Source organism: Petaurus breviceps, unplaced genomic scaffold (assembly GCF_028583685.1).
Source record: "Petaurus breviceps papuanus isolate PSGF00001 unplaced genomic scaffold, PetGlider_PUasm1.0 37, whole genome shotgun sequence".
Lineage (NCBI taxonomy): Eukaryota > Metazoa > Chordata > Mammalia > Diprotodontia > Petauridae > Petaurus > Petaurus breviceps.
Genome location: NW_027186296.1, coordinates 35,841,452 through 35,854,783, shown reverse-complemented (window position 1 = coordinate 35,854,783; position 13,332 = coordinate 35,841,452). Strand labels below are relative to the sequence as shown.

The 13,332-nt window shown below is 37.9% G+C and overlaps 1 protein-coding gene across 1 annotated transcript in view; it reads left to right on the top strand.

The window, feature by feature from the left end:
• MAP2K5 (mitogen-activated protein kinase kinase 5) overlaps positions 1-13,332 on the top strand; it is a 292,027-nt gene that overhangs the window by 130,979 nt on the left and 147,716 nt on the right. The window contains exon 11 of the mRNA XM_069097384.1: positions 10,284-10,345. Coding sequence (XP_068953485.1) covers positions 10,284-10,345 — 62 coding nt within the window. The remainder of the gene's footprint in view (positions 1-10,283; positions 10,346-13,332) is intronic.

Here is a 13,332-nt window from a genome sequence, read left to right as displayed (position 1 = left end):
TTTCTAATCCCTTCAACTACTGAGAAAAGTTTCATAAGTTACAATTACTGTTTTCCCTTGTAGGAATGTTAATAGTTCAACTTTGATAAGTTCCTTATGATTTCTTTTCCCTGTTTACCTTCTCATGCTTCTCTTGCTTCTTGTATCTGAATGTCAAATTTTCTGTTCAACTCTGTTGGTTTTTTTTTTTTCAGCAAGAATGCTTGAAAGTCCTCTATTCCACTGAATGACCATATTTTCCCCTGAAACATGATACTCAGTTTTGCTGGATAGGTGACTCTTGGTTTTAATCCCAGCTCCCTTGACCTCTGGAATATCACATTCCAAGCCCTTCGATCCCTCAGTGTAGAAGCTGCCAGATCCTGGGTTATCCTGATTGTGTTTCCACAATATTCAAATTGTTTCTTCCTGGCTGCTTGTAATAGTCTCTCTTTAATCTGGGTATTCCGGAACCTGGCTATAATATTCCTAGCAGTTTTGGGATCTTTTTCAGGAGGTGATTCTTTCAACCTGTATTTTGCCCTGTGGTTCTAAAACATCAGGGCAGTTTTCTTTGAGAACTTCCTGGAGGATGCTTTCTAGGTTCTTACTTTGGTCATGGCTTTCAGGTAGTCCAATAATTTTTAAATTATCTCTCTTGGATCTATTTTCCAGGTCAGTGGTTTTTCCCATGAGATATTTCACATTGCCTTCTATTCTTTCATTTGTTTGAATCTGTTTAACAGCATCTTGATTTCTCATAAAGTCATTAGCTTCCATTTGCTCCAATCTAATTCTGAAGCAATGATTCTCCTCATTGAGCTTTTGAGATTCTTTTTTCCATCTGGCAAATTTGGCTTTTTAAGGCATTCTTCTCCTCATTGCCTTTTTGAGGCTCCTTTGCCATTTGAGTCAGTCTGTTTTTTAAGGTATTATTTTCCTCAGTCAGGCTGTTGACTCTCATTTCATAGTTTTCTTGCATTGTTCTCATTTCTCTTCCCAATTTTTCCTCTACTTCTCTTATCTGCTTCTTAAGGTCGTCTATGGCCTGTAACCAGCTCGTATTTTCCTTTGAAGCTTTTGGTGCAGGAGTTCTGACTTCACTGTTTTCCTCCTGTTCCATGCCTTGCTCCTTCTTGTCCCCAAAATAGGAGTGTAATGTTGGAATCTTCTGTCTGCTTTGTTTCTTTTGGCTGCTCATTTTGCCACTCAATTACTTGACTTTTGGGCTTTTTTCCACAGTAGTACTCTGCCACCAGACAGGGGAGCTTTCGTCCCAAACGCTGGGGTTTTCTCAGCTGCCTGAGGTATTAGATGGGTGCCCTCTCTGAGGTCTCACACACTCTGGCAAGCTGGACACACACCCCAGGACCTCCACCCTAGACTGCAATCCAGATCCAAGCAGGTTAAAGCAAGAGCGATTACCCCTCAGACTGGTGCTTGGTCCCCCTACACTCTGCAGGCCAGGAGCTGAAGCTGCCACATGGTGCTGGCTGGCTGTGCCAGCGGCTCAGCAGCTTCTTGCCCCAGGGGTAAAAGCCACACACTCCCACTAACTGGTCCCAAAATCCAGACTGCACTGGCCTCTCACCTTGTCCTTTGCATCTATGTGTTGATAAATCTGGAAACTGCCTGTTCTAGAGTCCCTCTGGCTGTGGCTGGTCAGGCCCGCCCTGGGGCTAAAGCCTCAGCTGGTGCTGGGCTCAGCTCCCAGAGCGCTGCACTGGATTCCTGCCGCCTGCTGGGCTGTCCTCCATGGGAGATTAGCCTCTCTGTGTCATTTTGTGGGTTCTGCAGCTCCAAAGTTTGTTTACAGTCCCCTTTTTACATGGATTGAGGAAGGTGGAAGCCAGCCGCGGGAAGGTCGTGCTTCTATTCCACCATCTTGGCTCTGCCCCCCATTTATTTATTATTATTAATAAATTATTATTTATTGATATTTCAAAAGTATTTAACTCAGTAGAATAAAGTACAGCCTTGAAGGACCTCCTCAAAAAAAATCTCATATGCACATGTTAAAATTATACATGGCTGATAGATATGATTACTAAGAAAATGTCCGACCATCTGCTGAGTTTTGACATTAAGTAAAGTTTAAAAGAAGGAGACATCTGCTTACATCAGGCAATCTCCAGTGTCTTGGTAAGTGTCCTGTACATTCAAAACAAAAGTTTTCCTATTGGTAGTGAAGTTTTCCAAAATACTTGTCTTCACAGTTGATAATCAGCTGCATTGAGTTCTTGAATACTTCTAAGACCTTTTCAGCGAGTTTCATAGCAGTGCAAAGGAGATTGTTTTAACCATCCACACTTGAAAACCAAAATGGATGAATAATACATATTGACCAGACTGTGATGTGTAACCTATTAAGTTTAGTAGATAGATGCTTAGAAAGACTCTGCACTGACAATGAGATGGGTACAGAATTTCATAGGAAGAGGAGATTAGACTGGATCATATTTAGGAAATTGCCTCATTCTTTCAGTGATACCTAATGCTTGCTGTCACAAAAGCCCATTTTAAAAAAATACTAATATGCTCCTATTTCTGACTATAAATCACAGACCACCATGATCTTGAAAGCATCAGAATTACTAGTAACCTGAAAGATAATCAAAAGGGTGGATTAAAAAAAAAGGTGGATAAAAGGAGGTTGCAGGGTGTTATTAGTAATGACATGCAGAAGTGACTTTGGAGATCTCATCATAGAAGTGTTTGACTGGAAAAGGAAAGATAGTAAATAGAAAGAAGGAAAAGCAGCAGAATGGACAGCAACCTTATAATTGATACCTCTGAGTCATTGAAATAGTGAAAAGACAGATGGAAAAAACCTGTTTGAAGGGATATAAAGCCAAACCAGAACTGTCTACAGAGTGAAAACAGTTCTGTTCTAAAAAAAAAAAACGGCAAGTAAAGAGGGAAGAGAAACAGGGCCAAAGGTGGTAGAACTTTTGACAGGCCTGGAAGGAACGAGGGACAAAAATGCTTGTCTTCATATTTGTTATTGTTTGGTTCTTCCTTGTTAAGTATTAATGGTTAAGATTTTACCCTTTGTTTTTTGTATTTATAATTTTTAAATATTAAACAAAAAACAGGAAGACTTCTAATACAGGCTGGTTTTCCTGTAGTGAATTTTGGAAAAGAATTTAGTATAACGTGAAAAGGCTTGGAGTGGTTGCCACTTGTTGAGCTGAATGAGCCCCCACACTAAAAAATTCACAGATCCAGCAGTATATAATCGAAGCCTTCTCTAAAGTTTTTACTTAGAAGTACAAAATTTAAACTTGCAATAAGATTACAACTGTAATTAATTGCTTTCATTTAAAATTAAGTGATTTGTTTCATGTAACAACAACAATAGTAATAGAAGCAGCTAAGTGACATAGTAGATGGAGTGCTGTACCTGGAGTCAGGAAGAGCTGAGTTCAAATTTGGCTTCAGATTCTGTGTGACTCTGGGCAAGTCACTTAACTTCTCTCAGATTCAGTTTCCTCAGGTATAAAACAGAGATTATAATAACACCTACCTGCCAGGGTTGCTGTGAGGATAAAAGGAGAAGATATTTATGAAGTGTTTTGTAAATTTTAAAGCACTGTATGAATGGTTGATATTAAGAATATAGTATTTTTATTAATTCAGTATGTTTATTTAGTGCCTACTATCATGTGTAACTCAGTTAAATTTAGCATTTATTTAATAAACATCTATTGTAGGTAAAGTACTATGATAGGTATTGGAAATACAAAGACTTAAAAGTACATTACGTTTTACAAAAGGAATATAACATATACACACATCAGTACAAGACAGTTTGAGTAAGGGAGAGAGAGAGTTCTCAGAATTAGAAATATCAAGAAAGGCTTGCTAGAGGTGGCAGCATCTCAGGTAAGCTTTAAAAAAAACTGAGGCTTCTGAAGACAGAAGGGAGGAGGAAGAGGATGCCAGGCATGGAAGAACATAAAGTACTCTATATAGTAGACACTATGGGGCTACAAAATGTAAGGTGAGATTCTCATTATAAGAAGATGATGGTACTTTAGCCACTTCTCCAGTAGTGATGATCAACATTTCAGATCCATCTACCTACTCTAGTTGTGTGCCTCTTGTCACCACTGCCATGTGTCTGTAACATAACTGACTGGGGATAATCTTTTAAGGTGACTGTCTAGGAGGAACTGTGACCATGGAATAGACTGAAACTCACTGGCCTTTGGGGATCAAACCCAGTGTCTTTGGTCCTGTCAGCTTTATGATCAGACCAGCTGAACTAATTATGCATTGGGGCATTGGGTTTATAAATGCATTCGATACCCAGATTAAAAATTAGCCTTGCATATTTGCTTAACAGTAAGGTTGCATAGCAGTGGAATTTGAAAAAAAAACCTACAAAAATATGTATTCACAGGGAAATAAGATGTTGTTAAAATAGCACCAGGCTAAAATTAGAAAAGTCCTTAGTCCACATTCTGGTACTGACTCATTGAACCTTACACAAGGCATTTAACTTCCTTGAGCCTCAGTTTCTTCATCTAAAAAATGACAGTTGACCTCTAAGTTTTGTTCCAACTCTAAGTTGGAACTTCTCTAGCACATCATGTGATTCTAAGAATTCCACCCAGGAATAGAATATTCAATTCTGTCTGAAAGGGAGGAGGGAGAATGGGGACCATGACTAGAGTGAATTGAAATCTGAAGCCCTTAAATAGTGCCAATGTGAACCAAAACTTCTAGTTCAAATTAGCATTCATTGAGATTTTCACTTCATGCTGCTTGAAGTCTGTTGGACTTTTGTAATTCATGTCCATTCTCCTTTTTTTACAGGGTAGACTTAAGATATTCAGTTGAAAACTGTTGGTTCTTATTTCATCCTATGTCCTTGAATAAATATGCCATATCCATTTAAATCATATTATCACCTCTGACCTCCTCTAAAGGCCTCCTCCTTCTCCTCCTCCTCCTCACATGATGATGACTAATTTCTTTAGGACTGTGTCAATAGAGTGTAAGTTTTGGCAGATCCTACCAAACCCCAAATGGATTATGTTTCTGTTGTCTGAAAACTACCCTATATGTGTGTGTGTGTGTGTGTGTGTGTGTGTATACTCGTGAATTTGATATGCTAAGGTGTGGAAATACTGTGATCTCTGTCAGTGGAAGGAGTACCCATACCAGTGAAGTCTTAAGCTTTGCCTCTGACTTTTGTTTGTAATTAGTATATCAAAGACAGTGCAAATCCCAATATTGCACAGAGCCAGACCATGGTGTGTTAGCAGACAGGAGCTCACTTTAGTTAATAAAGGACTGGACACCTCATCTATATTTGTTAGCATTTTTGGAAGGCACAAAAATGATGCAAAAGCTTTTTCTTCTTAAGACTTTTTATCTTTGCATCTGCCATTTCCCCTAAAAGGCAATGAGGGTATAATTTGGTTTTCTGTCTTATTTTCATTTTTTTTTATATCTGCAATACAAATATTGTTTTAGTAAATAAAGATGGTTTAAGTTATCAGAGTTGCCTTTTTCCTCTTACTGTCTTCCTTTAGCATTTATAGCCAGTGTACTTTTTTAACCACAATATAATTTTCTAGCTCTTTGTCAAAATTTACTGCAAACAAGTGACCAGGATATTGACAATGATATATTTTTCACCATCTGCTTTACACAGGGAAAATACCTACCCAGGATTTTAAAGATCAGTTTGGGGGAGGGGAGACTAGAAAAACTATTTTGTTTTTCACTTTTGCTACTGATTTTGAATTAAATGAAATTATTTCTAATGGATAAACCAAGTAAATATGTACCTGGCTTTGAGAAAACTCCACATATGAAAATTCATACTCAGAAAGTAAACCTTTGTATTTAAGAAGTAATCTTAGTTATACAGAAAAATTCAACTTAAATTTTCTTTCGATTTCCAAATGAGGAGCCTCTGAAGGTTCTTGAGGAAAGGAGTTACATGACCATAACCATGTGTTATGAAAATTACCCAGGCAGGAGTATGACAAATTCATTGCTGTCATCTTCAAAAAAACCCTTAAAACCCCCAACTTGTTCCATCCAACCTCACTAGCTACATTGTATTTCTCGCTTCCCTTTTGTGTCTAAAGGTCCCTTGCAGTCACTCTCTCCACTTCTCTCACTCTCTTCTAAACTCTTGTTTGTTGGGCTTCCCTCCTTATTACTCAACTGAAACTGCTTTCTCCAGAGTTACCAGTTTGTCAAATCCAATTACCTTTTTTAGTCCTCATTCCTTTTGACCTCTCTGCAGCCTTTGACACTGTCAACCAACTTCTTCTCTTGGATTCTCTTATCTTTATATGTTTTTGTGATTTCAGTTTCTCCTGCTTCTCCTTCTATCTACCTATCAGACTGCTCCTTCTCAGCCTTCTTTGTTACAAGGATATGCATCCAGGTCACATCTGCTTACCGTGGGTGGTCCTCAAAACTGTGTTCTGGATACCTTTCTCTTCTTCCTCTATATCTCTTGCTGATCTCATCCACTCCCATGGATTCAGTTATCATGTCCTATAGAGATGATTCTCAGATTGATTTATTCAGCCTTAACCTCTCCTGGCTGCCAGGCTCACATCTCCAACTACCTTTTGGACATCATGAATTGGCTGTCCCACAGACGACTTCAACTCAGCCTATCCAAAACTCAACTCATTATTCTCTCCCTGAACCCCACCCCAACCCTCATTTTCCTAGTCTACCTATTTTTGTTGAGGTCGCAGCTCCTCACACACCCTACATATCCAATCTGTTACCAGGTCTACCTTTGTAGTATCTCTTGCATATGTCCCCATCTTTCCTAGGACACTGCCATAAATCTGGAGTAGGCTCTTATCATTTCACATCTAGACTATTATAATAGCCTTCTGGTTGATCTCCCTTCCTCTTCTTTCCTCAACCCAGTCCATCTCCCACTCAGCTATCAAATTGATTTTCCTGAGGCACAAGTCTGACCATGTCACTTCCATATTAAGTAAACTCTTAATGACTCCCCATTACCTCCAGAATCAAATATAAAGTCTTCTGTTTGATCCTTCATAACCTGGCCTCCTCTTCCCTTTCCAGTCTTTTTATACCTTATTCCCCTCCACATACTCTATAATCCATTATCATTGGCTTCCTTGTTTTTCCTCACATAAAACATTCCATCTCCTGACTCATATTTTCTCTGGCTGTTCTTCATGCCTAAAATGCTGCCCTCTGCTTCTTTGCCACCTAGCTTCCCTGGCTTCCTTCAGGTCCCAGCTAAAATCCCACCTTCTCCAAGAAGTTTCTCCTGGTCCCCCAATGCATCCAGTATATATATATATATATATACCTTGTTTCTGCTCATATCTTTACATTTTGTCTCCCATTAGACTGTAGGTTCCTTAAAGATAGGGGCTCTTTTTGTCTTTGTATCTCCAGCATTTAGCACTAATACATCAAAAATATTAAGCACTTAATAATTGCTTGTTGACTTGAATTGAAAGAGAATATATTGGAAAGATTGGTTTCCTAGCCAGAATTAAGTGTTTGTGAATAAATTCTAGGGCTCCTAGCCACTTAACAGCTTTTAAGGTTTGTATTGTACTATGTACTATAGCTGTGATAGATTATAATGGCTTAGATTTCTTTTCCAGGTGCTCTTTTAGGAAGGATTTTGATAGGAATAGGAAGGTCCTTTGGTGAAGGGTCTTGAAATCATGCCTTATGAGTAGTGACTGAAGGAATTGGGGTGGGGTTAGCCTGTAGAAGAGAAGCCCTGAGAATGTGGGGGCTGTGGGAGAAAGGAGACATATGGGAGAGAACATGAGAGCTGTCTTCATTTTTTAGAAGGGCTATTATGTAGAAAAAGGACCTAGACTTGTTTTGATTTGCCCTTAGAGACAGAACTAGGAGCTTTAAGTAGAATTGCAAAGAAGTGACTTGTAATGAAAGATTTACCAAAAATCAGATCTCTCTGAAAGGGAAGTGGGCAGCCTAGCTGGTAATGGGCCTTCAAAAATGCTGGATGGCCCCTTGTCAGGTATATTACAGAGAACATTCTTGTTCAGGTATAGGCTGAACTAGATGTCTTCTGGTATTGCATCCAAATAAAAGATTCAGTGATTCTTTAAGGCAGTAATACCAATTAGGAGGTTACTGCAAACCTCTAGGAGAAAAGATGAGGGCAGGAACTGTGGTGGTTGCAATGGGATTAGGAAAAAAAGAGCCAGGTGTGAAAGAGATTTTAGAGGTAGAAATAATAGGATTTGCCAACTTCCCTTTCCCTCATATCATACATCCAAAGATGGTTCTAAGGTTAAGAACCAGGTGACTGAGAGGATGGTTGCATGATTCATAGAAATAGAGAATTTAGGAGAAGATATGCTTAGGGAGAAAAATAAATTCTCATTTTAGACATTTTTAGTTTGAGGTTTCCAGGTGTAGAAATTTTCAAGCCAGGAAGAAATCGGATATAATCTATTCCTTACATATACAAGGAGCCAGTTCTCTCATACTGCCATATTTGACTACCAACAAATGTACCTGATTATTTATTTTTTCTATATGTTAAAATATAATTCATATTATTAATAAGAGGGTACTTGATGTAATTCCTAATAACAGTAAAGTCCTGAGACTTTGAAAAAAAACCCCACAAATATACCAGAACGCGTATCTCCCAATGAGTAATATCTTTTTCAAAGTAGTCACCTGAGAAGACTCTACATATCTTCCAGTGATGTTACCATTATTCCAAACATTTTTAGGCTCTAACTTTGAAATTGTCTTTAGAGATTGTCACATGTTCTTTTTTTTTAAAAGTTGTATTGATGGGGCGGCCAGGTAGCACAGTGAGTAAGAGCACCTGCCCCAGTGTAGGGATGACCTGGGGATTGAATCCAGGCTCAGACACTTAGCACCCACCCAGAAACACCTGGCCGTGTAACCTTGAGCAAGTTACTTAACCCCAATTGCTTAAAATAAATAAATGAAGTTGTATTGATGCATTTTGTTTTTATACCATAGCTACTTCGTGATATATCACCATTTTCAATGACCCTTTATTGCTTAAATCAAAACAAAAATACAGGTGAATGAAATCATCAGCACAAAGTACTTAACTCATAGTGTATGGAGTGTTCCTCACCCAAAGTCTTCCACCTTTCTATAGAGAGTGTCACACATTCTTTTGAGTATGATCAATCATATCAAATTTTGACCTTTGAAGAGTAACTGATTTTTTTTTTAAGCAATCGGGGTTAAGTAACTTGCTCAGGGTTACACAGTTATTTCTGGGTATGGTGCTAAGCGTCTGAGCCTGGATTCGATCCCCAAGTCATCCCAACACTGGAGCTGGTGCTCTTACTCTCTGTGCTACCTGGCCACCCCTGAAGAGTAACTGATTTAATCAAAACCTCATTCAGTTCAATGGAAGAGTGTCATTTTGGGCCAAATAAATGGAATCTGTACACAAAAATACTATAGAACAATTTGTGTGGCCGGAGACAGGTTCTCAAGGCAGTCCAAAGTATAGTTGAAAACAGATTTTGAGCAGTGGCACCATCTTTGTAATTACTGTATGGCTTCCTAAAATAATAAAGTCTTTAGGTTTTTAGTTGGGTCATTTGTGACTTTAAATCACATTGCTTTTTATTCAAACACTGTGATTATTGTTCTTAGAACATTTTTATATTTATGGTGCTCCTGGTAAACCTTTTTGTCATTATGGCAGACAGAGAGCATTTATTCTGGAGTCATAGGATCTGGGTTCAAATATAGCCTCTTATACTCCCTGTGTAACCTAAGGCAAGGCACTTAACTTCCTCAGACCTCAGTTTCCTCATCTCTAAAACAAGAGTATTGGACTAAATGACTTTTGAGGGCCCTTTCTGTTCTAGATCTGTGATCCTATAGGAACACTCTTACCATAGTTTTACATTTGAGGAAATTGATATACAGTACTGTATAACCCTTATTCTGTCATTTTTAAAATTTCCACAATGGCCATGTTTTGAACCCAGCCTTGACTAGGTTTCTTTTTTTTCCTGACACAGTTTTAACACACATGTAATCACCCTCTTGGGAGTAAGGTGAAAGTGACTAATTGTGCTCTCAGATGGCTAAGTGCAAATGTGGGTCACTTAATTGCAGATGTAAAATTTATGCCCATCACAAAGCAAATTGGGCTAAAAACCAATTTAACTGTGGATATTTAGTGTGTAACATGGGGGCAAGGGAAAGTACAAAAAAAAAAAAACTGTCCCAGTGCAATCTTTGCCATACTGTTGTTTGTATTAAATAACTACATTTGTTTATTTCTGCAGGGGGATCTTTGGATGTGTATAGGAAAATTCCAGAGCATGTCCTGGGAAGAATTGCAGTAGCAGTGAGTATTTGGCTTTCACCTTGTGATGCTTGGGCGATGCTCTCTTTATAGTAAGCCTCCTGCCTTCTCTGCACTCTGGCCCTTAGCGTTCCTTCTCTATAGCCCTTGATAGGAGAGGAGGCCAGTATGCTGCTTGGGAATTTCTTTGTCCCTCCTCTGCTCTTGTCCTTTCCTCCCTTCTATGCCAAGTCCATTACTTACAAATGTCAGTCACATAATATCCTTCCAGCCCCTAGGTAGCCCTGCGGAACTTCAATTGATACCTAGCAAGATCACTTTTTCCTATGTACTAAAATCCAGTGTATTTTCCAAATTTTTAAAAAGAAAAATGGTTCCTTTTGTTTGTTTGTTTGATTTATTTTAGAGATGGAAAATGTTTTTACAACTAGACAATTTGTAGCTACTGATTACAAAATGAGCCAGTTTGTACACAAGTAACTACTTCATTCTGAAGGAATGAGGAAATCCTCATTCACAAAGAAATAAACCTAGGTTCAAATTTCCACTTTAATGACATTGATATAGTAAAAGACAAGCACCTAAACTGCCTTGAGCTTCAGGCAGATCTGTAAGATTATAAATTATAGATGGGGTTTTGTCTCCATTGATAACAAGGGAATTCCTGCACCAATGAAATCCCATGCTTTTGATATATTAGTATAGAGATATATTATTATCATTATCATGTATTTACCCTCTCTGAGCCTCAGTTTCCTCAGCAGAGATGTTGGGTTTTTCAGCTTTCTTTAGCACAGTGCCTGGCACATAATAATAAATGCTGTTGACTTGACTTGATTAGATGACCTCTAAAGCTCCTTTCATCTCTAAATCTGTAGTCCTGTGATGTGTGTGTATGTGTGTGTTTTAATTTGTTAGTAATTCTTCAAACCATATGTAGAAATTTGGTCTTTGTAATTATAAACAATTTTCCTGTTCTGTTTTCACAAAGCTGTTTTAATTCCTAGCTATTTACTAATGGGATTTAGATGGATAAGCAAACATTGTATGAATTCCGAATTTCAGATTTGGAAAAAATTTAGATAAGAGTGTCTTACATGGGGTGGGGTAATGTTAAACAATTGCTAGATAGAAGGTGCTCTGATAACTTAAGCAGTTTAAAGCATAACAAAGTGATTATACCATGTACTATTTAATTAAATGGCTGATTTTCACATTCATTATACATCAAACTGACAACTTAAATCCTTTAATCCAACATGGACAGTTATTTCCTCTTAGTTCATTGTAATTCACAGCTTTACTTTTTTCTCTCTAATTATTGGTGTGAACTGCCCAGGGTGAGGGGAACTTTCTTGCCTTAACGGCTAATGCTGTTAAGGAGCTAATAATCAACATATTTTGGTGGAGTGTGTTTGCCATGAATTTGGAATTCTTTATATCCAGATTTTAGGTGAAAATAAAAATGTTTCATTTCCTCTTCTAAGTGTGAGTAATATGATAGTGCTTTTAGCAGTCTAAAATTTAATAGATTAAATAAAATTTAATAGATTAAAATTTAATAAAAGACAGAAAAGGAGAAGCAAAGATCCACATTGAAAAAAACAGGTGCACATTCTCCTCTTGAACTTCACTACTTTCACTATTCTCCTACTCCGTAAGTCTCATTTTGTGCAGTGGGGCCACACAAGGCCCCTTTCATGTTTACTTTGCTGTCCAGAGGAAGAATGAAGGCAGCAAAAAAATGGGCAACACCCTGCAGCATACATCTACTAATTAAAAACTTGTCAATTTTTTAAAAAATCACACCACTCTTCACTTTTGCCCTGATCTTTTTATAGCTTTACTGTCTTTTAAAATGTGTGCTTTTCCCCTTGCCTTTGTGACTAACCTAGTTATAGAGAATAATTATAATAGCTCACACTTTATATAGTACCTTTCAGGTTTGCAAATTATCTCATTTGATCCTCATACCAGCACTGTGAGTTAAGTTCTATTATTTTCTCCAGTTCATGGATAAGGAAACTGAGGAATAGAGAGGTTGTATAAATTGCTTAGGGTCACAGAGTTGGTGAGTGTCCAAAGTGGAATTTGAACCCAAATCTTTCTGACTTCAGGTCCAGCACTCCGCATTTAGAATCGGAAGACCTGAGTTCATTTCCTAGCTCTGACATTTATTTTTATGTAACTTTCAGCAAATCTTTTTATCTGGTGGGAGAAGGTGAGAGTCTCAGTTTCCTCATCTATAAAATGAGAGTATTGTACTTAAATACACCCAGTTCCCTTCCAGCTCTCTACCCTTATGTTGTGATTTTTAATTTACCACTTTTTCTAATGTCTTCTGGATCCTAATCTTATAAAATGACTCTTCCCTATCCCCTATTCCCCATCTCTAAGATCTTTCTTTTTAGAAAACATAAGTAGGTTAGCAAAGCCTTGGCTGTCTCCCCAAGTTACAGCTGATGAATGCCAAGCTGACAAAAAGCTGTGGTCAGCAAAAGGGGAGAAGAAAGAGGAAAGGACTTGTAAAACACAGACATGGGGTGATAGCATTAAAAATGAAAACAGCAAAAGATAATACCACATTTGTTAAACACATGCTTTTAAAAACAAATAGCTGGACCCTGAAAATATAAAAACAAAAATGAAAATCCCTTTCCTCAAGAATTCTTCTGCTTACTTATCACTTTAAATCTAATTTTAAGTTGTAGCCTATAGTTGAATAGTATCTAACTACTTCAAAATACTCTCTAGTGATATTGGTCTGAGTATTCCCTCCAGTAATGCAAATCACAGCTCCTTCAGAGATGAACTTAAGGAATTACTGTAACTGAATAGGTAGGGAGCAGGGATCAGGGCAAAAGTGAAGAGTGATGTGGTTTTTAAAAAATTGACAAAATTTTAATTAGTCAGTGTATGCTGCAAGGTGTTGCCCATTTTTTTTGCTGCCTCCATCCCTCCTCTGGACAGCAAAGTAAATGAGAGAGAGAGAGAGAGAGAGAGAGAGAGAGAGAGAGAGAGAGAGAGAG